The sequence below is a fragment of the Polyodon spathula genome, unplaced genomic scaffold, assembly GCF_017654505.1.
Source record: "Polyodon spathula isolate WHYD16114869_AA unplaced genomic scaffold, ASM1765450v1 scaffolds_764, whole genome shotgun sequence".
Taxonomy (NCBI): Eukaryota; Metazoa; Chordata; class Actinopteri; order Acipenseriformes; family Polyodontidae; genus Polyodon; species Polyodon spathula.
In genome coordinates, this window is record NW_024472252.1 from 965,350 (window position 1) to 984,990 (window position 19,641).

General features: G+C 46.0%; 1 protein-coding gene across 14 annotated transcripts in view; it reads right to left on the reverse strand.

The window, feature by feature from the left end:
* Positions 1-215: 215 nt before the first annotated feature.
* LOC121308634 (rap1 GTPase-activating protein 2-like) overlaps positions 216-19,641 on the reverse strand; it is a 61,773-nt gene continuing 42,347 nt past the window's right edge. For 7 of the 14 annotated variants that reach the window (XM_041241139.1, XM_041241133.1, XM_041241138.1 and 4 more), the window contains 21 exons: positions 16,657-16,692; positions 15,105-15,149; positions 13,311-13,343; positions 12,980-13,180; positions 12,406-12,509; positions 11,739-11,817; positions 11,182-11,235; positions 10,573-10,656; positions 10,367-10,467; positions 9,313-9,442; positions 7,721-7,876; positions 6,410-6,481; positions 5,618-5,704; positions 4,209-4,343; positions 3,010-3,147; positions 2,767-2,879; positions 2,400-2,513; positions 2,022-2,136; positions 1,735-1,852; positions 1,577-1,647; positions 216-1,115 (listed from right to left, as the gene is read on the reverse strand). In XM_041241139.1, the coding sequence (XP_041097073.1) occupies positions 1,059-1,115; positions 1,577-1,647; positions 1,735-1,852; positions 2,022-2,136; positions 2,400-2,513; positions 2,767-2,879; positions 3,010-3,147; positions 4,209-4,343; positions 5,618-5,704; positions 6,410-6,481; positions 7,721-7,876; positions 9,313-9,442; positions 10,367-10,467; positions 10,573-10,656; positions 11,182-11,235; positions 11,739-11,817; positions 12,406-12,509; positions 12,980-13,180; positions 13,311-13,343; positions 15,105-15,149; positions 16,657-16,692 (2,043 nt within the window). In that variant the 3' untranslated portion in view covers positions 216-1,058. The other 7 variants (XM_041241135.1, XM_041241143.1, XM_041241145.1 and 4 more) reach the window with 7 other exon arrangements.

Here is a 19,641-nt window from a genome sequence, read left to right on the forward strand (position 1 = left end):
GTTTTCGTGAATTCTAGCGAATGGTCAGTTTTTGTGCAGTTATACCTTACTACCACAAGATGGCAGTATTTATCTATTTTTACTGCCCTGGCTGAACACTGGTAAACCATTTTTTGGTTTTTATTTTTCACCCGGACTCAATGTGAACTCAGCCCAGATTCCCTTACCTCACAAACCATACCAAATAACACACACATGTGACACAAAATACAACAGTTTATTATTTTATAGCAAATTCTGCATGGACACGGTGCATAATACATAGACAATTCTCTGATTTAAATCTTTTAAAATGTATATTTATTTATTTATTAATAATTATATACTTTTCTCTTTTTATACATGACGACAACAAAAGGCAATGTGCTGAAACAGCAATAAATTAAATCCTTAGTATTTACATCGATTCTGCTGTGGATCGCTTTGGAAACCACAGACCAGGAGCACTATAAATAAAACTGACCTCTCAAGGCAAGCCTCTATGTAGAGTTCATGTGAGTGTATAGCGTTTGTGTGCTTTAGGTGGCAGTGTGTCACCCAAGTGTGTGCTCTATACAGCAATACAGTATAACATTTAACATACTTCATACTGTACAGCCCCATTGCATTTGATCAGCCCCCCCCCCCCCCCAAGAAAACCGTGGTCTACTGAATGCAGCATTGCACATCTACAGTGCAGCAGCACTACCCCGGTGTGACATCAGCACCCCAGTTCTTATGAGAGTGAGGACAGCACAGTGAAAAGCAGAACATGCCTCTCCGGCGCTGCATTATCGGGAGGTGCTGATAACCTGATCTGTGACTGCTGCAGATTTTCTTCGAGTGTACTTTCCCCTGCTGTTTATTGTGATATATGGAATGCACAACGCAGAGCTAAGGATACATGGCAAACACACTGTTGGGTAACAGTGCAACTCTGTGGGGTTGTCTCAGGTAGGATACTGTGTCTCGGGGTGCTTTTGTTCTGAATGTATCCCAGGCTCTTTCAAAGACGAGGCTCCTGGTCGAACGCTTGTATCTTTCTCTGCTCTACAGTAGTAGAATATCACCTTGCAAAGTCAGCTTCTGCTTAGCTCTTCTGCAATCAAATCCATACCCGTCCTTTCCTGGTTAATCTAAGAGGGAGGGCAAAGTAATGCAGATTTTAGCAAAAAGAACGTGTTTTTCTTAATGTTTTTCTTTTCTTTTATTCGACAGAGATAACCTTATATGAGCTGCAATATACTTGCAAACACTGAGAGGCTGCATTTCTACTGTTTACCCACTAGGGTGTGCACTTACCCTTCAAACTTGCTTGAAATTAAGCATTTAAAAATTCACCCTCCACAGCCGATCAATTCAAACATCGCTACTGATTTGAAGAAATAGTAAATCACAAACCTGGGTCCCCTCTGAATTCCCTCCACCCAGCCTCTGCTAGTGTCCCTACAGAAACACACACAGGCAGCTGTGTCAGCGACACACAGGCAGAGACAGTAACCCGTGGCAGAGTTTACAGCCACAGCCATAACCATACAAAAAAACAGTCTTCATTGAGATCAGGAGCTGTGCTATACTTACTGCACTGTATACTTACTGCACTGGACTGGCTCAGTTTATCGAACCTGAATTTCAAGTTGGATCTTGGCGACGTCTTGCTCTTCACATCTGTAAACAGAACGGACGTGCAGATGAGGAATGGGTTTGCACGCTATTCCCCAGCGCCGTTTCGGTTCCCCGTGTCCTGGGACGTACCTGTGGGGCTGCGGCACATGATGACGGGCGTGGCAGAGCACTGGGCATCGCAGCTCAGCGACGGGCTGTACAGAAACGCGTCGCCCCGGAACGGGGAGGCTGTGGAGGGCTGGCTGCTCTGTAGGAGAGAGGGCGGCTCGGTCAGGCTGTCCCAGCGACCAACCTTTAAGCAAGCCAGCTAAACCCAAAGTTTTCTAAAGGAAAAGCTACAAAACCAGGACCCAGCTCTCCTATCTATGGCTCCCCTTAGCTGCTCAGCAGGGTTGGGTGATCCCCCCCAGACTCACCGCACTCTCAGTCTCCTCCGGGACCTCGCTCTCCCCGGCCATGCTGCTGCTGCTAGTGCTGGAGGACGAGCGGGAGATGTTGGAGCGGCCGCTGTCCTTCAGCTTGATGTAGGACCTGCGGACAAGCACAGCACTGCAATCAGACGCACGTCCAGCACAGATCCACACTGACTGCACGCGTCTTTAATACACTTGTGTACTTAGCTAACTGTGGGACTTGCACCCAACCGCAGTACAAAGTTATTGATCTGAAACATCTTGGGTGTAAGCAAGCTTTGGATTGCTGTTTCCGTTTGTCAGAGTTCTCCTGGAAGAATGTTTAGAACCCATCTCTCTCATTCTAGAACTTCTAACTCTGTATTTTGCGGGGGGGCTCACCTCTCTTTACTGTTGCAGATTTCAGGAGAGCTGGGATTGGAGGAGGTCTCTGACTTCACATCCTGTGACACGTGGCCGCTGTCTGGAGTCTTCTGGGCACTCGAGAGGCTGTCACTGAGGAGGGAGAGGGAGAGTTAGACACCAGAAACCCAAGCAAGAGAGACACAGCGTCTGGGAGGGAGTGTTTCGAACACTCTGTGACATGCGGTGTTGCAGGACTCCACTGTCAGAGCGGCTATGGGACTCCAGGTTCTTGTATTGCAGATAGCCAGGGCATGCGATGCCGATCGAGGTGATCCTGTTCTTCAGGGCACATTAGTGTGCTGTGCCTCGGTAGCGGTGATACACCTCCCCTGTCCCCTCTCACCATCGAGTCCTGCTGTCTCCCTGGCTCTCAGTGCTGGCATGCAAGCGAGGGAACAGCCCAGAGCGCCTCTTCCCTGGACTCTTCAGAGGGCTCTTTGCAGACAGGACCGGTGGCTGGAACGCACCCAGGAAATACACAGTGAGCATTCAAACTGGGAGCCCCCCACCACCCCCTCGCTCCCTCTCTCCGACACACTGCCCCCTCGCCCCCTCTCTCCAACACGCTGCCCCCTGGCACACTCACCGAGAAGGTGCTCTTGGTGCACTCGCTGCTGTTCTGGGAGATCACCCCGCTGAGGCTGCCCGGCACCCCCCCGCTGTGGTGCTTCTTGTGGGTGCCCACCATTGTCTCCATGGAGTGGCTGCGCACACGGATCGCCCTCTGAGAGAGAGAGACACACGCAGCGTCGTTCAAACACACTTCTTATTGATGTACTGACAGTGTTCATTGCACGGAACGCCGTGGCTTAGAAATAAATGAATTCATATAATAATGAACAACAGGTTAGGTAAGCAGTTTCTATTTTCTTCAATCAGGAAATCATGGGTGGGATAAATAACACCATGTTCTGTTTTTCCCTCGTCACGCTCCTCTCACATGCAGTAAGGGCACATAGCCAGCAGAGGGTAGTCACTGTACACAAGGAGCTGAAAGGGGTTCTGGGAGAGGACATGACACACACGTAGCAGTTGTGTTGAGCGCATGGCTCAGGGTGATCCCAACGTGAGGGAATTAGACACGGGAGTTATCGCGAAAACGAAATAACCGACCAGGGAATGCAGTGTGCTGGTGTACGTGTGCAGATTTTTATTGTTGCATTAGTTGTACTACAGGATCTGCAAAACAAAATAAAAACAGACTGCCAGCGCACAGGCCAGCCCTGCTCTCCGCTGCGCATGAGACTCCTTCAAGACTTCTAGGAGTTTAGCGGCTGCAGTCTTCAGACCCTGCAAATCAAACAGCCTGGGTCACAGCAGAGCGGACAGCAAACTACCTCCCAACACATCACGCTCAATGACCAGCATGAGAATATACTGACCCCTCCCCCCTCCCCTCCCCTGCATGCACACTGCCAAGCTGAGAAGAGAGCCGCGGCGATCGGTGAAAGAACCTACACCAACGCCTAGAAGTTAAAATCACAGCAGCGTGACTGACGACCATCGCTCACCAGATACTTTCTCATCGTTTATCATCCGCAGTGCTTACAGTGCTGGTCGATTGCCCTCGTTTTTGACTGAATCGAAATTATTTCAGTTCCAAAATCAACGGAGTGACTCGGTATGCGAGTAGGATAACAAACGCTTGTTAAATTAACATCTGTACGTTTTTTTTTTTTTAATTCGGATGAAGGCAGGGTCTGGTGTGCAAGGGTCTGTCGATGCCCCCGTGTTAGTCAGGTTGAAAGCCCCGTCCCGTCACAGTGCATCTCCTGGCTGAGTTACCTTGAAGGACTCGAGGAAGCCGTGGTGGCTGCCGTTCTCCAGCTTGTCCTCGTCGGAGCCCAGCCCCAGCATGGCCATCGTCTGAGAGTGGATCTCGTCGTGGAGGTTATCTATCAGCGCCGCCCGCGTCCGACCCTGCGGAGTCAGAGAGAGTCTGAGAGACTCAGAGAGAGTCTGAGAGAGTCTGAGAGACTCAGAGAGAGCCAGAGAGAGTCTGAGAGACTCAGAGAGAGCCAGAGAGAGTCAGAGAGAGTCTGAGAGACTCAGAGAGCCAGAGAGAGTCTGAGAGAGTCTGAGAGACTCAGAGAGAGCCAGAGAGAGTCAGAGAGAGTCTGAGAGACTCAGAGAGAGCCAGAGAGTCAGAGTCCTGTCTAGTGTACTAACCCGAAAGAAAACTTCTACCAAACATTTCTCCCAGCGGTTCCTTCTTTCTGAAGAGGCTGTTCTCACGGCTATGTGAAACAAGTTCAGACTACTTCCAAGCCCCTGCATTAATACCCTTGATTATCATTAGTCTTGAACTAACCAATGTTATCTTAGGTAAAGTAGTCCAAGACAGGTGCTAATCAGAGTCTGTGAAACCAGCCTTGTCTGAACAGCTGGCTTCTGATAATTGGGTGTGTTTCTTTCTTTCTGAGGAGACTGTGGAAGCAGTTTGATTACCTGGAGGCTTCTTAATTTCTTTCTTCACAGTCTCGTCAGACACAGCGTGCAGGATGAGAATCACTGCTTACGTTCACAAAATGAACCTGGCGAATGTGTTCCAGTGTGTATCTGAATTCACAGATCATACCCAATAAAAGTTAATGCACCACGACAGAGAGCAGCACACACCTCACTAAACCTACTGAAAAGTTTGATGAAGTCTTTTAAAATTACAAAAAAAAAAAAAAAAAAACCACTACTGCTGGTTCATGGATTCCTCCACTGCGTGTTAATCGCGTCAATGATTACCTACCAGCTAAACAGCAGAAGAGGGTTTCAGAAGATTTATATTTAATTGCTGGCTGAAAGAGGTTTTGAGACTGATTTACAGCTAAACCACCACAACACTGTTCACTTATTAGTCTGCAAGGCAGCCAGTATCCAATCAAAACAAGGACTTCCGTGCTGCTTCTGGAAACTGCAGGGCTGTGTGATAAGGGCAGCATCATTCACAGTACAAACCTGTTATAATTAGTGTCTGGACAGAACGGCATTTCTAATCTCTCCACAGCCTCAGTGTCGGCAGCAAGGTTGTTTTACCAGACAAACAGCGTTTGACGAGCCCCCTGTCCTTTCTGCAAAGGTTAAGGAGGCGAGCGGTGTGTCAGTCGGGGCACCTCTGTCTGCTAACGAAAGTCTTGTTTTGCATGCGGGTGCAGAAGCATAGGGAGAGGAGACAGAGAATGCTCCGGCCTTGCCCTCACCTCCAGCTTCGCAAACTTGTCAGACTTGTAGCAGGCGTTCTCTGCGTTGATCAGCTTCGTAAGCAGGAACTCTCTGAACTCCGGACCCTGGGGGGGGAGTCCAATTTCAGGTTGTTATAAAAACATCATGCCTGAAACTGAATGAATGCTCAGAAGTCGCAGTCATTCCTCAGTCAATTCCGTAAGGCAACCAGTATAATAAAGAGGCAATACTTTCATGACATGCATTAAAATGTGTTGGTTTGCAAGAGGATCAGCTGGGCCAGTCCTGCATTTTCAATGCCTGATTAGAGAGCTGGGAAGCTGCTATTAAAGCTCATTGCTCTGTCACAGCTGATTTGCATTGTCACACAGACCCTGATGGACCCATGTTCTCTCAGCTTTATTACAACACCTGAATGAAAAACGATCTTTCAGCTGCTTAATTCTGCTGGGTTAAACCCGAGCTGTCTGGATTAACAGATGCATGACAGGCTGATTAAACTGGTAGACGTTTGGAAGCTTGTGGGTTCGGGAGCGTTGATATCATAAGAAGGTCCATTAGTGACAAAGCAAAACACAGACAAGGAAAAGATATAACATAAAATCCATTACGTCGACATCACAAGATAAATGATCTCATGATCCCCGTTCTTTTGCACCGGGCCGATGTAGGAAAAGCATGACCTGCTACGCTATCCTGTGATAGCTCTGGTTTACTTTAGCGTTCCTAGATCCCGACAGCTGCCGTATAAGGAAGATCTGCAGTACTGAAAGGGGAAAGCGGTCAGTGCCACGCAGCAAGCTCCTTACCTTCTTAAAGACGGCCGGGTTTGGCAGGGATGGACCAAAGGGAGGGACATCCTCTCTCGCGGTTACTGACACCTGTCAATCACAGGATGAACAGAGAACGTATTCCTTAGGAAAAATGTCAAACTTGATTAACTCAAAACGCTAACAGGCTCTTATCAGGAATGTTTTTTTTTAAAATCTCTTCGGGTTAAACAGTGTTTGAAAAGTATCCCACTCTAAAACAGTTGGAAAAAGTTAGTGGAGGGGAATTGAACACTGAAGGATCTTTTAAAAAATTGAAAATGTTTCTGCACACACACACACACACACACACACACACGCGCGCGCGGTCTTTTAAGATAACCATTCACAGCTTTGTGATTCGAGAAAAACTGGCCTTTTGAAAAATGGCCTTGAAAATAACTGAGAAGAAGAGGCGAGCGAGACTGTACAACACGCAGAGACTGATTAATCACCTCCACCAGCTGCCTGGACACAAAAGCAGGAGCCACCAGCTCTGCTTAACTGGAGTCTTTGAAAACAGGGGAAAAAAAAGAAAACAGCCTGTCTGTGTTTCTGAGGTCGGGTGGAAGTCATTGGAAGCAGCAGCAGATGAATAGTCAAATATGAGCCCTGCTGCCGCTGGAGATCACCCTGGGAGGGCCTGGGGCAGTGACTGGCAATGGATGGCAATGAAGCTGGCAGGCTGGTCGGGTACATGGCAGCCCTTGCTCGGAATTATAATCAGCAGTAAAGCACGAGGTTTGGGTAAAAGGACAAGGCTATTATTAGGGTTTTGAATGACGACTTCTTGCAGTGGCTGTTCCTTACACGCACGCACGCACGCACGCACACACAGTCAAGCGCACATAGACTGTAGGAAGCCTTCAAAAGCCACAGGTCGTCACCACTAACTCACATTTGGCTTGCCCTTTAAGCGAAGCATTACAATTCCCTTCAAAAAATAATAATGCCAATAACATAATTACAGTGCAACTAAGTAATCGACATCCTAAAAGGTGAATCCATTTTAGCCACAACATTTTAACTGCTCAATCTAGGGCTAGTACCCTTTAAAGGGCATATACAATATTCCTGCAGTACGGAGAGCACTATCCACTTGAAGAAAGGCACTCTGGTTCTAAAGGGATGGGAATAAGGCTCCTGTTGCACAGCAGTTTCTCCTATTCCAGGTTTTAATAAGAGTTTGGTCAGCCACAGTGTGCCAGTACCAAGCTCAGTTGGTGTGTCTTATTAAACTCTTAGTAAAACCGGGAATGGATCAAACCACTATGCAATGGGAGTCTTATTCCCATCCCTGTTCTAGATTACCTTGTAGGAGGTGTGATCCGTGCAGGGGTCCTCAACTTGCACTACGATGTAGGCATGCAGGAAGTTTGACGCGATCATGTCCGGCACGAAAGGTGTGTTCTCTTCTTGAAACACAGCGGCTACAATGTCGTTCCCAATGTGCCTCTTCCTCTGCAGCTGGGGAGGGGAACAGGAAAGCACAAAGCTGGCAACACTGGTGTGACAACCCCCAGCCTGCAGGAACAGTTACTCTGCTCTGCGATAAACACACAAGACTGGCATTCTGCACCTCAATAATGATCTCAGCTCTCTTGCACCGGAGTTACCTCTTAACCCTTAACTGTACCTGAATCCTCAGCAATGAAAGCTACATGGAGGCTTGGTGTCCAGCAGCTAAAGAAAGGGGCTTGTTTGTTACCAGGAGGTTCCCAGTTCAATCCCAGCCACTGACTCACTGTGTGTCACTCTGAGCAAGTCACTTAACCTCCCTGTGCTCCGTCCTTCGGTTGAGACGTAAAACAAACGAGGTCCTATTGGAAGTGACTCTGCAGCAGCTGCTGTGATGCACAGCTCACCCCCCAAGTCTCTGCAAGTCGTTTTGGATAAAACCGTCTGCTAAAAGCACTCAATAATCTGCACCTTAATTATGATTTTAAAAGCATGCCCAGCTCTCCAGCACTATCATTAACCTGTACGTTAACAATGAGAACTCGTCCAATCACACAGCTCTCCAGCGCTATCATTAACCTGTACGTTAACAATGAGAACTCGTCCAATCACACAGCTCTCCAGCGCTATCATTAACCTGTACGTTAACAATGAGAACTCGTCCAATCACACAGCTCTCCAGCGCTATCATTAACCTGTACGTTAACAATGAGAACTCGTCCAATCACACAGCTCTCCAGCACTATCATTAACCTGTACGTTAACAATGAGAACTCGTCCAATCACACAGCTCTCCAGCACTATCATTAACCTGTACGTTAACAATGAGAACTCGTCCAATCACACAGCTCTCCAGCGCTATCATTAACCTGTACGTTAACAATGAGAACTCGTCCAATCACACAGCTCTCCAGCGCTATCATTAACCTGTACGTTAACAATGAGAACTCGTCCAATCACACAGCTCTCCAGCGCTATCATTAACCTGTACGTTAACAATGAGAACTCGTCCAATCACACAGCTCTCCAGCGCTATCATTAACCTGTACGTTAACAATGAGAACTCGTCCAATCACACAGCTCTCCAGCGCTATCATTAACCTGTACGTTAACAATGAGAACTCGTCCAATCACACAGCTCTCCAGCGCTATCATTAACCTGTACGTTAACAATGAGAACTCGTCCAATCACACAGCTCTCCAGCACTATCATTAACCTGTACGTTAACAATGAGAACTCGTCCAATCACACAGCTCTCCAGCGCTTGCCCCTGACCCCTTAATAGATACCACTCAGGTCCCTCCAGCACTGTCATCATTCTGCACCTTATTAACAAACAGCAAGCACTCTCCGCTCTCCAGCGCTCCCATATCCCAGGGTGTGTTTGCAGCGTCACACAGGAGCTCTGCATTGCTGCAGCTGTGCGTGTGAAGACCTGCCCTACCTGCTGCGTGTCTCCCTCAGTGTAGGGCAGCTTGGTGGAGACGTGGAACATGATCTCTCTGTCCTTGAAGACAGTGTAGACGGACTCCGCACCAGTCTGGCCGTGGGTCACGTCAAGACCTCCTCGGAAACTGCAAAACAGGGCAGCTGATTCAATAAACAAGCGCCCGCGATTAAAACAGCACAGCTCAGCACATTTATCAAGGTCTACTTTTTTTTTTTTTTTTTTTTTTTTTTTTTACAGAAGATCAAACTGGCGACCTTAGATAAAAAAAAATAAAACGGGCACAGCTAAATATAATTCCTACCTCGACTCAAGATATATTCAGTCCTTCAAAACTAACTTGAAGACTTTGTAATATAGTAAGTCTTCAAGTCTCATGCCCCTTAGCAAATCATTGCAATTCCTCTTAATAATAACACTAGAGTTACTGTGAAGCATGTTTAGCTGTGTGTTTGCAGATATGTATATTTGCAGTCAGCCAAACAAGTACTGTACTAAAAACAGGGATGGAAGTAGAACTTGGAGAATATAGTAATTACAGCAGCAGAAACATCATTAAAATCATATTTCTTTAAAAAAAAATTTTTTAAAAGGCCAAATAAACCCACACTTCTGACGCCTGCGATGTGTCCTTATCTCGTGGGCCCACGCTCACTGCGGTCCAGCAAATCAGCAACTGACACGCTCTCGTGTTCAGCTGTTTTGTAGCGCGAGAAGTTCAGAGCAAGGCTCTTGTTCTTTTATATCGCTGTGGAACAAGCGCTGTGATGGGTTCCCGTAGCGATGAGAGTGGAGTTCTTGTGGCCATGACAACCCAGCAGCAGCACCCAGTTCCCCCCTCTCAGGAAGTGATCGAATCAGTGCAGTGTTGATTGCTGCATGCGATACATGTGCTCGTGCTGGACTGTAGTTCAGCTGTGCAATGCTCAGCTTCGCCTCAGGGTGAAAACAGACTTGATGCAGTGGACACAGTGGCTATCAGTGGGGTTAACAGTTGAAGAGAGGACAGGGAGCCTGGAGATCCAATATACTGTTTCAAATGCACACTCACCCTTTAAACTCCTGCAGCTGGATCTTGTCCCCAAGTAAATTTAGGAATTCTTCAAAAGCAGGGCTTTCTTCATTATTTCCAAAGAGTTCCTCCTCGGAGATCTGAACGAGGCGAGCGTATTATTAGTTGACTGAAAACACGCACGTGGGACGTATTCCCTAACCCTTGATCTCCCTGCTTTGGCCCAGGCCATCGTTTGTACTCGCCTGTCCGGATTTCTGATAGACCACGCCGAACTTGAAGGTGTTGTTGACTTCGTGCTCATCGTAGGTTACTATCAGCTGGGATGCCTGAAAAATCAACAGGAACCCCATTCAGCCAATCAGAGGACAGCATTGACAACATTCCAAGCGCCTTCTACTGTATAATGTTCCATTCATAGCCGACAAACATTCCACGGCAACTGACACAAACAAACAAAAACCTGATTTGTAAGCAGCTGTAGAATGTACTGATAAATGCTAATTTTCCTTTTTTTTTTAAATAGTAATATAAAAGTGATCCATTGTGAGTTTCCATAGCATGATGCCTTTGGCTCTCCTTGACGTACTGACGATATTGTCATTGTCAGCTGTTACAGAAGGGAAGGAAGACGGGTTTGATGGAATCCTTCAGTTTGAATTGCTACAGTGCTATTGCAAACCATCTTTACAGCCATAAGCAGGTCAGGGGTGACCGATCACGGTCCAGGAGGGCCACTCCACGCCAGGTTTAACAGGTAAAGTGAGATCATGAGCAGGGTCTGGATGGAGGCTGAACTGGCCAAACAATTTAGAACAGGGTTGGAACAAAGATCAGGAGTGGAAGGCACTTACCCTCGGGTACAGCACAGGATTGAACTTCAAGCCAGTCACATCATCACAGAGAGCCTGCAAGCAGTCAGCAGCACAGACATGAGGGGAGGACACACAGTGATTAGAGATTGAAACACTCAAACCCAACCCACCTTACAGAAATAACATGCGACCAGCAAGCAAAAGCTCAGTGAATCTGTCCCATAGTACACAGTGGGACGAGCTAAAGAACGGGCTCTAGGCAAACACACACCAGCTGCTTCTTCACTCGTTTCACTTGCAATGGTAAATTAGCCCGGTCAACACCAAAGATCATCCCAAAAAATAAACAAGTGGTGCATGCAGCTCTAGTCATGTGATTATTTTGGTAGCTACAATCACTTTAGTAACTAGCTTACTTTATTATTGGAAGTGGAAGACACACGTCAGAGAGAGAGAGAGAGAGAGGAAAAGCAACTGCTACCACTTTGTGCTCCTCATGAGTCTGAGCCCCGAGGCACATGCCCGCTCTGCCACAGCGTTCTCCTGCTGCCCTGCGTGATTAAGATCTGCAGGAGCACTGTGGCGCTGTACTGTACCTTGGCTATCTGCGGGATGCTGGGGAGCTTGTAGAGTCCAGCCAAGGAGATTCTGTCGTGTAGGGTTTTGACTTTGGACCTGCGAGGGGAAGCAGAGAGGAGAAGCATAAGGAACAGTGTCTCAGTGTGACTGGCCTTCATAGGAACAGTGTCTAGGTATGACTGGCCTTCATTAGAGGGGATGAGAGAGAGAGAGAGAGAGAGAGAGAGAGAGAGAGAGAGAGAGAGAGAGAGAGAGAGAGAGAGAGAGAGAGAGAGAGAGAGAGAGAGAGAGAGCAGTGTTAATAGGGTGACGTGGTTAAGTTCTGGGTGGGTTCGTGACCATTCCTTAGTGAACGCTGCTTCTAATGACTTCAGCCGAGGAAGGAAATCTGCAGCCGAGTCTGTTCTCCAGAGTGGCCTGCAGAAAGAGCCTGTGCTTTTGAGACTGTTCCTCATCTGCTCGATACAGAAGCAGCTGCCAACCGAGCACCTACTCTCAGCCCTCTATCAATTTTTCAGGGATTAGTTATTATTTTCTTATAAGAAATTATTGCATGGTGTTTCCAGTTATTTGTCCAACACTGTTACATGCATACATATATGTATACATACATATATACCTGTATACATACATACATACATACATTAACACACTGAGAATAACTGACAGACACCTGTGCCACACCTGAGTATTATTCGGAGGTACTCCTGGTTTTCCACTTCCTCGTATTTCAGGGAGAGAATGAGGTTTCCCAGGCTGCTGCCACTGCAGTAAAAATTCATATGCTCCTGTAGAGACGAGAAACCCTGGGGTTGGAAGCTGGCAGTGTTCAGCAATGTAAAATACTGTACAGAGGTTCTGTGACTGCAGCGAGCCCGTGCAGCTCTCCAGCGTATATGAAAGGGTTCAAGGGCTCAGCATGGGAATAGCCTTTGCGAGTCTATGTTAAGCAGATTTTCTTAGCACAACAAGAACAGGACTTTGAAGAATGCGTTTCCCTGAACCTCTAGGCAGCTCTGTAATTCACAGCGATATTTAGCTGGATTGCAATTAAAAGTTTAATAAAAACAAACATTTATTGAGCAATAGTTTTGTCTAGAAGTTACTCTCATTGTCTTCTTACAAGAATGCTGGATGTTCAAAAACGTACAGGTGTGCCAGTTACAGGGGTAACCTAATAACATATAAACTGCCACCAGCTGCATTGGCTTCACGTCACCCAGCACGTTGAAGCTCTGCTGGCCATGCAGTGACTCACCTTGCCCAGGAAGTGGTTCCGGTAGGCACGTGCGGTGCCATTGCACTCCAGCTTGTACCCGAAGGTACCAGGGCTCAAGCCCCCGTCCTCTTCCTCGTAGAAGATGCTGTCTGGGGTGCCCACGCTCTCAGGATCCTCGATCCAGTAACCCCCAAACTGGGGCAGGATCACCAGCGGGTACGGACCCCCTTTCTCCAGGATCTGAACACAGAGTTCAAGTAAGTCCCAAGAACAAGCAGCGTGGCAGACATTTCTTAAGGGGGCTCTAGGAGGAGATTCATAGCAACAGACAGAAAGATAGACGGATGGATTCAATAAAAAGTGGGCTCACCTCTTCAATTCGTGGATAGGGAATGTAATCATCCTAAAAGCAAAAGAAAAGACAGGTACAACATTACAACACTGTAATACACTACACAACACTGCAATACACTACACAACACCGTGCAATACACTACACAACACAAGCGGCACAGCCCTGGACAGCATATCCACTTTTTACATTAAGTGCCTCTCCCAAAGACAGTAAACTGGAATGCATGCATTAATCACACCCACAGCGTTCCTCTGGACAATGAGTACCAATGATGTTCCTGGAAAGACCCTCCCTACATTCCAGGGAAATCCTGTAAACCTGCTAGAATGACATCAAGAGGCACTTATTGTACAGTATAGCATTGTCACTCGAGCTGAGCACACCAGCTGGGAAAGGAGACCCCCACAAAGAACTTTGGTGAGATCCTGGACTGCATGAAGAAGTCATTGCATGCTGCAGACACTATGACACATGCATTCCCTTTGCAAAGGCTCTTCGGTGGCAGTGGATCTGTACTGAGTGTTCTAAAGTTTAACTTTAGAATTTTGGATGGACTGTTCTGAATGAATAGTTCCAATTGGAGCTGTCTGTCCATGGCATTGTTACAGTTTCATTGTGAGAATGCATTCGTTGGTCTGTGACATCATGTGGAGTCCCCTCTCAGGGCGAGGTGTTAATGCAAGAAGGCTCCAAAGTGTCTCCGCCTGCTTTGCCGATACATGACCACCCAGTACAGAGAGAATAAAATAGGAAAATAAAACACAATGGGGAATTGAACAAATATGGGACGAAACCTCTGGGGACCCCAGACCAAAGGCAGCCTTCCCCTCACTGATGAACAAAACAGGGATACAATTCAGGGCTGGGCAACAGAAATCAGGAAGCACCTGCCATGTGCAACACGTATCCGGGCTGCCCCTCACATGACTGTTCATGCAAAACATGCCCCACCTGCTTTGTGTGTTTCTGCAGTATAGAAATACCTGAACTGCTCCAGCTGTCTTTGTGTGTTTCTGCAGTATAGAAATACCTGAACTGCTCCAGCTGTCTTTGTGTGTTTCTGCAGTATAGAAATACCTGAACTGCTCCAGCTGTCTTTGTGTGTTTCTGCAGTATAGAAATACCTGAACTGCTCCAGCTGTCTTTGTGTGTTTCTGCAGTATAGAAATACCTGAACTGCTCCAGCTGTCTTTGTGTGTTTCTGCAGTATAGAAATACCTACCTGAACTGCTCCAGCTGTCTTTGTGTGTTTCTGCAGTATAGAAAGCTGTCTTTGTGTGTTTCTGCAGTATAGAAATACTGATGCTCCAGCTGTCTTTGTGTGTTTCTGCAGTATAGAAATACCTGAACTGCTCCAGCTGTCTTTGTGTGTTTCTGCAGTATAGAAATACCTGAACTGCTCCAGCTGTCTTTGTGTGTTTCTGCAGTATAGAAATACCTGAACTGCTCCAGCTGTCTTTGTGTGTTTCTGCAGTATAGAAATACCTGAACTGCTCCAGCTGTCTTTGTGTGTTTCTGCAGTATAGAAATACCTGAACTGCTCCAGCTGTCTTTGTGTGTTTCTGCAGTATAGAAATACCTGAACTGCTCCAGCTGTCTTTGCTACTCACTCCGCAGATACTGCAGATGCATAATCACCCTTGAGAATGTAAACACCCATGCTAGCCCTTACTGACAGGTCTTTCGTGTTTCTTTGTCCAACCCCAGTGAATACAATGAGGCTCTATTCACATAACAACACAGATGAGGTGGCCATCTAATGGGCGGAGTCTCCTTTCAGAACTACAGAGAGGACCAGTGGTGGCTAACCTTGTTTCTCTGGGTCCCACTTTTCTGCTCCTCTGCTTTTGGGACCTGGATTCAGAAACAGACGGAGATCAAGCTAAAGAGTACGCACAGAGCCCTGGGGAGAGGGTTGTGATTCAGAAGAGCTGTGCCTCTGGGCAGACTGGTCTTACAGGTTATCTGTAAGCCTTGTAAGATGCGTCCTCTTGAGATGCTCAACCATTAGTTTGTCTCGTGAGACACATTCAGTGGATGGGATCCAGAGGTCCCCAGACAACAGCGCTGCTCCTTGGTGAAATTCTTGAGATGAGATTTTATAGAAAGCCCGGTGCTAAGGAGGCGAACGCCATTGTGGATGCACAGGTGTTTTAGTCAATGCTTTTATCTTTTAACTGACGCAGACAGGAGCGGAAACCTTTAGCAGGAGTTTTAGGGCATCTTTACCAAATGGCAACAGCTCATTCAAATTGCTTAGTTAGTAAGGGTTAAGGGTAACAATTAGTGCATAATAAAAAATCTACCGAATCTATAAACGTGTTATACCAATATGTTATTAATAATAATAATAATAATAATAATAATAATAGACAAAATCAATGCTATGTTTGCTAAGTAACAGAGACATTTCTTATTCGTTAGTAATAATCTTAGATGTCCTGATGTCTTAAAAGAGAAATGACTGCAAGACACTTCTCCAGTGTTTATACTGCCTGGCTGTTTACAATGGCATTGTCGACTCCACTCCACTCCCTTTCAGAGCGACCTTTTCAATACAGTAAATATCACGGTGTGACGAAGTTGCAACAGCCAGGAGTAGAGCTCTTTCACTGCGTCATAATCAGACATCAAATAGCTAGGAAAAAAAACCCCTTGCACTGCGATTGTTTTAATACCAGGAAACGGCGTGCAAAGAGAAATCCCTCCACACCCTCCACAAGGACAACGAAAAGGAAAAAAGAACTCGATTGAAATTCTACAGCAGTGCAAATAATAAACCAAAATCACAGGCACAGCCAGCAATGCCAGTATTTGATAAGTCCTACTTTTATAAAAACCAAGAAAGAAAGAAAAGCATTTGCTAGCAAAGACACAGCTTTCAATGGCAAGACCACTGCAGAAAACACATTGCTTAGTAAAATCTCTTTCAAGACTCTCTCTCTATATATATATATATATCAAAATCTGCCCAGTCAACGAGTTTGAACAATCATCCGTCCATCCATCCCCTCGCCCCCCCAACCCTAACCCCCCGCATCTTTCAGCTGAAAGTGCAGTCTCACCATTCATTTCTGTTCTTTATTACCCATGCGCAAATAATGCCTGAGAGGAAATATCACTTGAAAAATGAGATCCAGAAAACTGTGCTCTGTGTACTGAGGGGTCAGTGCTGTGCTGCACCCTGCTGACTCTCATATCAATATTCATCAGGCGTGAACGAAATGACACTATTCTCTTTTCTCACAAGCTCTTAACTGAATCGCTTTCTACATTTCTCACTTATCTTTTAAGGGTGTTAAATATAATTTCTTCTTTGCATGCATCAACGAGGTGATTCCCCCTCAAAACAAAAACATACCTGCATCTTTTCCAGCATATCGAAGAACTCCATCGACTGCAAGAGGAAACACAAAGAGAGACGTTTTAGTTTCTCTTCGGATTAAGACTGAAGCCCATAAATGAAGCGTGTTGTTATTTTTTTTTTTAAATCTTCAATAAAAGTGACCCCATCTGTGTTTTGCTGCGCTTCTGATTCTCGGCAAATTCTCAGCAGGACGAGTGGCATTGATTCCCCACCAAGTGCTGCAGATCACACCGCTCCTGTTACTGCTGCCACACCAACACACGCTTTATTTCCTTCCTGACAAATCAACAGGTACAGCATTCGATAAGTAACGTGTGATAAATTGCTGTGAACACAATCGCTGGTTAATCCTTGTCAGAAGCAGGACTACTTCTCGGAATCGCAGCTGTCGTTAGACAAGGCTTGAAACTCGTACAATATGTATTGCACACACTTCTGTACAACTTTAAAACTGGAACTCGTCAAAACCGCGGCACCCTATTGACAACACCGTGGCAGGCACTGCTCTGTCTTTGTCCAATCCTGGTCCTATTCTAGATTACAGACAGGACCAGTTCAAAATGTATACATGCCAATCACTACTTCATTCAGTATTAATCCATATCCAGTACTTAAGAACGATACCAGGCGTCTTCTTTCAAATAATCCAATAACTACCTTTTTAAAAGACACACAGCAGATGCAAGCAGCTGGCTGGATTGATTGCACAGACACTGAAGCACAAAATGAACCCCTTTCTGCTCAGGCACTCTGAATGACACTTCTGACGTGAACGTTGCACAGATTCAAAACCAAGATAAAGCCTTCTTGCCAATCAGTCAAAATATTTTAATCTTATGCCTCCGAGTAGATGAATGGGTTTTATTTATGTATGTATGTATTTATGTATTAAAGAGAATGTGCTCCCCTTCTGGAATTAAATTGCAATATATTAATAAAGGTAGAATCGTACAATGCATCGCGTTTACCTTTACTTTCATACAGAGCTCCGGTACAATGCTGTATTACAGCGTCAATGATCTGAGGTTAACACTCAGTAATGCATTAGGATGTGTGTGCCCTGATTATACCAGACACTGTTTTCATTTCTAATGGGTTAGACTGTATAATATTATCTCCATGTTAATATTTAACCTGTGCGCACTCACACTGAACACACACTAGGTGCTCAGACAGTACTGTAAATAAACAGTATTGCTTGCAATACCACACATAAGATTATCAACCCTTTCACTGGGAACAAATGAAACAGAACAGTACGGTTTCCAGGGTGTTCCTTTGACATGATGGAAAAGATATTTCAGCCACCTGTACAGCAGATAGAATCTGTTTTGATTCTGTGTTAAAATGACCAGGGGGCGAGTTGAACCCCTGCTTGGTACCCTGGCTTTACTCTCCATTGACCCACGGATCAGAATGTTTCTCTGGGCTGATGGGCTCGACACGCGGCCACAGAAACCTCAGCAAGGTCTTCAAACGATCATATATCCTGTCTTCCGTTTCCAGAACGGCAGCTCCAGATTTCTCGATCATAATGATGTTTCTAATTCCACAGAGCGGTCACCAGCAGCGGTCAGACTGATGAACCATTCTTCTGATTCCTCTTCATAGCGCACTCTGTTACCCCACATTCAGAGCTCTCTGTGTTGTTCTTGAGGCTGAGCAATGGTCTGTAGCAGAAAGATACTGGTTTGCTCCGGGCTTAGCTTACAGCGGGACAGGTCCTGCTTCTGCTAGTTTTCATATCCAGTTTTTGTAGTTCCACTTGGTTAGTGTGTCCCCAACGCTTTCCCAATGATTGTATCTTGCAGAAGTCAAACAATAATTACTAAAAGAAGAAAATGAGCAAGAAACCTTATAAAAGTGTTTGCACTGTTGCCATGCTTTCCCCATGGTTAGAACATGCATTTTCCATAGTTTACCCTGGTTTGCCATGTTTTTAAATACTTTTTACCAGACCTCTCTGTGCTTTACAATGCTTCCCTGTGCTTTACCATACCTCTCTGTGCTTTACAATGCTATGTTTTGTAATACCTCTGTGCTTTATAATGCTTACCTATACTTTACCATACCTCTCTGTGCTTTCAATACACTTTGCTATACTTTTCCCATGGGAGACTTATACAAGGCAACAAGAACAAGAAACACGTCTGTTGGCTCACACTCACCAGAGACCAGGACCTAAGTAAGCTCATCATCTTGGTCTGAGAATTTCTTCAGCTCTGCATGAGCGACGCACTCAGGGCAAGACTCTCTGACACAGGCACAGGAATTCCTCTCTCACATTGGAGGCCCAACCCAGGCCATTCATATCACTCCTGACTCCTGCATCTCCCTCCCTCTGTCAACTTCCCCTCCGTGGAACAGCCATCGCAAGTGCCTCCCACTCCAGCTGCTTTGCAATCTTGTGTTTTTTTTGTTTTTAAAGAACAGGAAAGACTGGTTGTTGAGGTTTATTGGTCTATAAGGAACTGCTCTGGCAAGTCCAGAAGCACGTCCTGGTTTTGTCATTGTCAGTTTCAAAGCAAAACTAGAATGTCTTTCTTATCAGCCTGGCTGTGGGACGTGCCTAGCAACCTGCTGCACTTGTGTATCTCTTCACTTTTAAACTCTGTGACCGCTCATTGAGTTCCGTCACCACGGCAACACCCCGCAGCAGCTCTGAGGAGCTACATGAACATTACCTGTGCAGCCCTGATTGTATGACTCACACTGCACAGCACATGGTAGTGTCTTTACCAGATGATTCCTTATGAACTATGCACCGGGCTCTTACTGTTTAATGGTGTTTACAATGAAACAGCTTTGACGTTACTAATATCAGTGTAATGCATCAGTATATTGTAAATTCCTGCGTTGTGCAAACATTGGGGAGCCATGCTTTGGAAGGAAAGCCATTTGCCACGACCTAACCTCCTGGCAACTCATGACTCCCACTGATCTACACTTACCAGAATGCATTGCGGTGTGAGGTACATG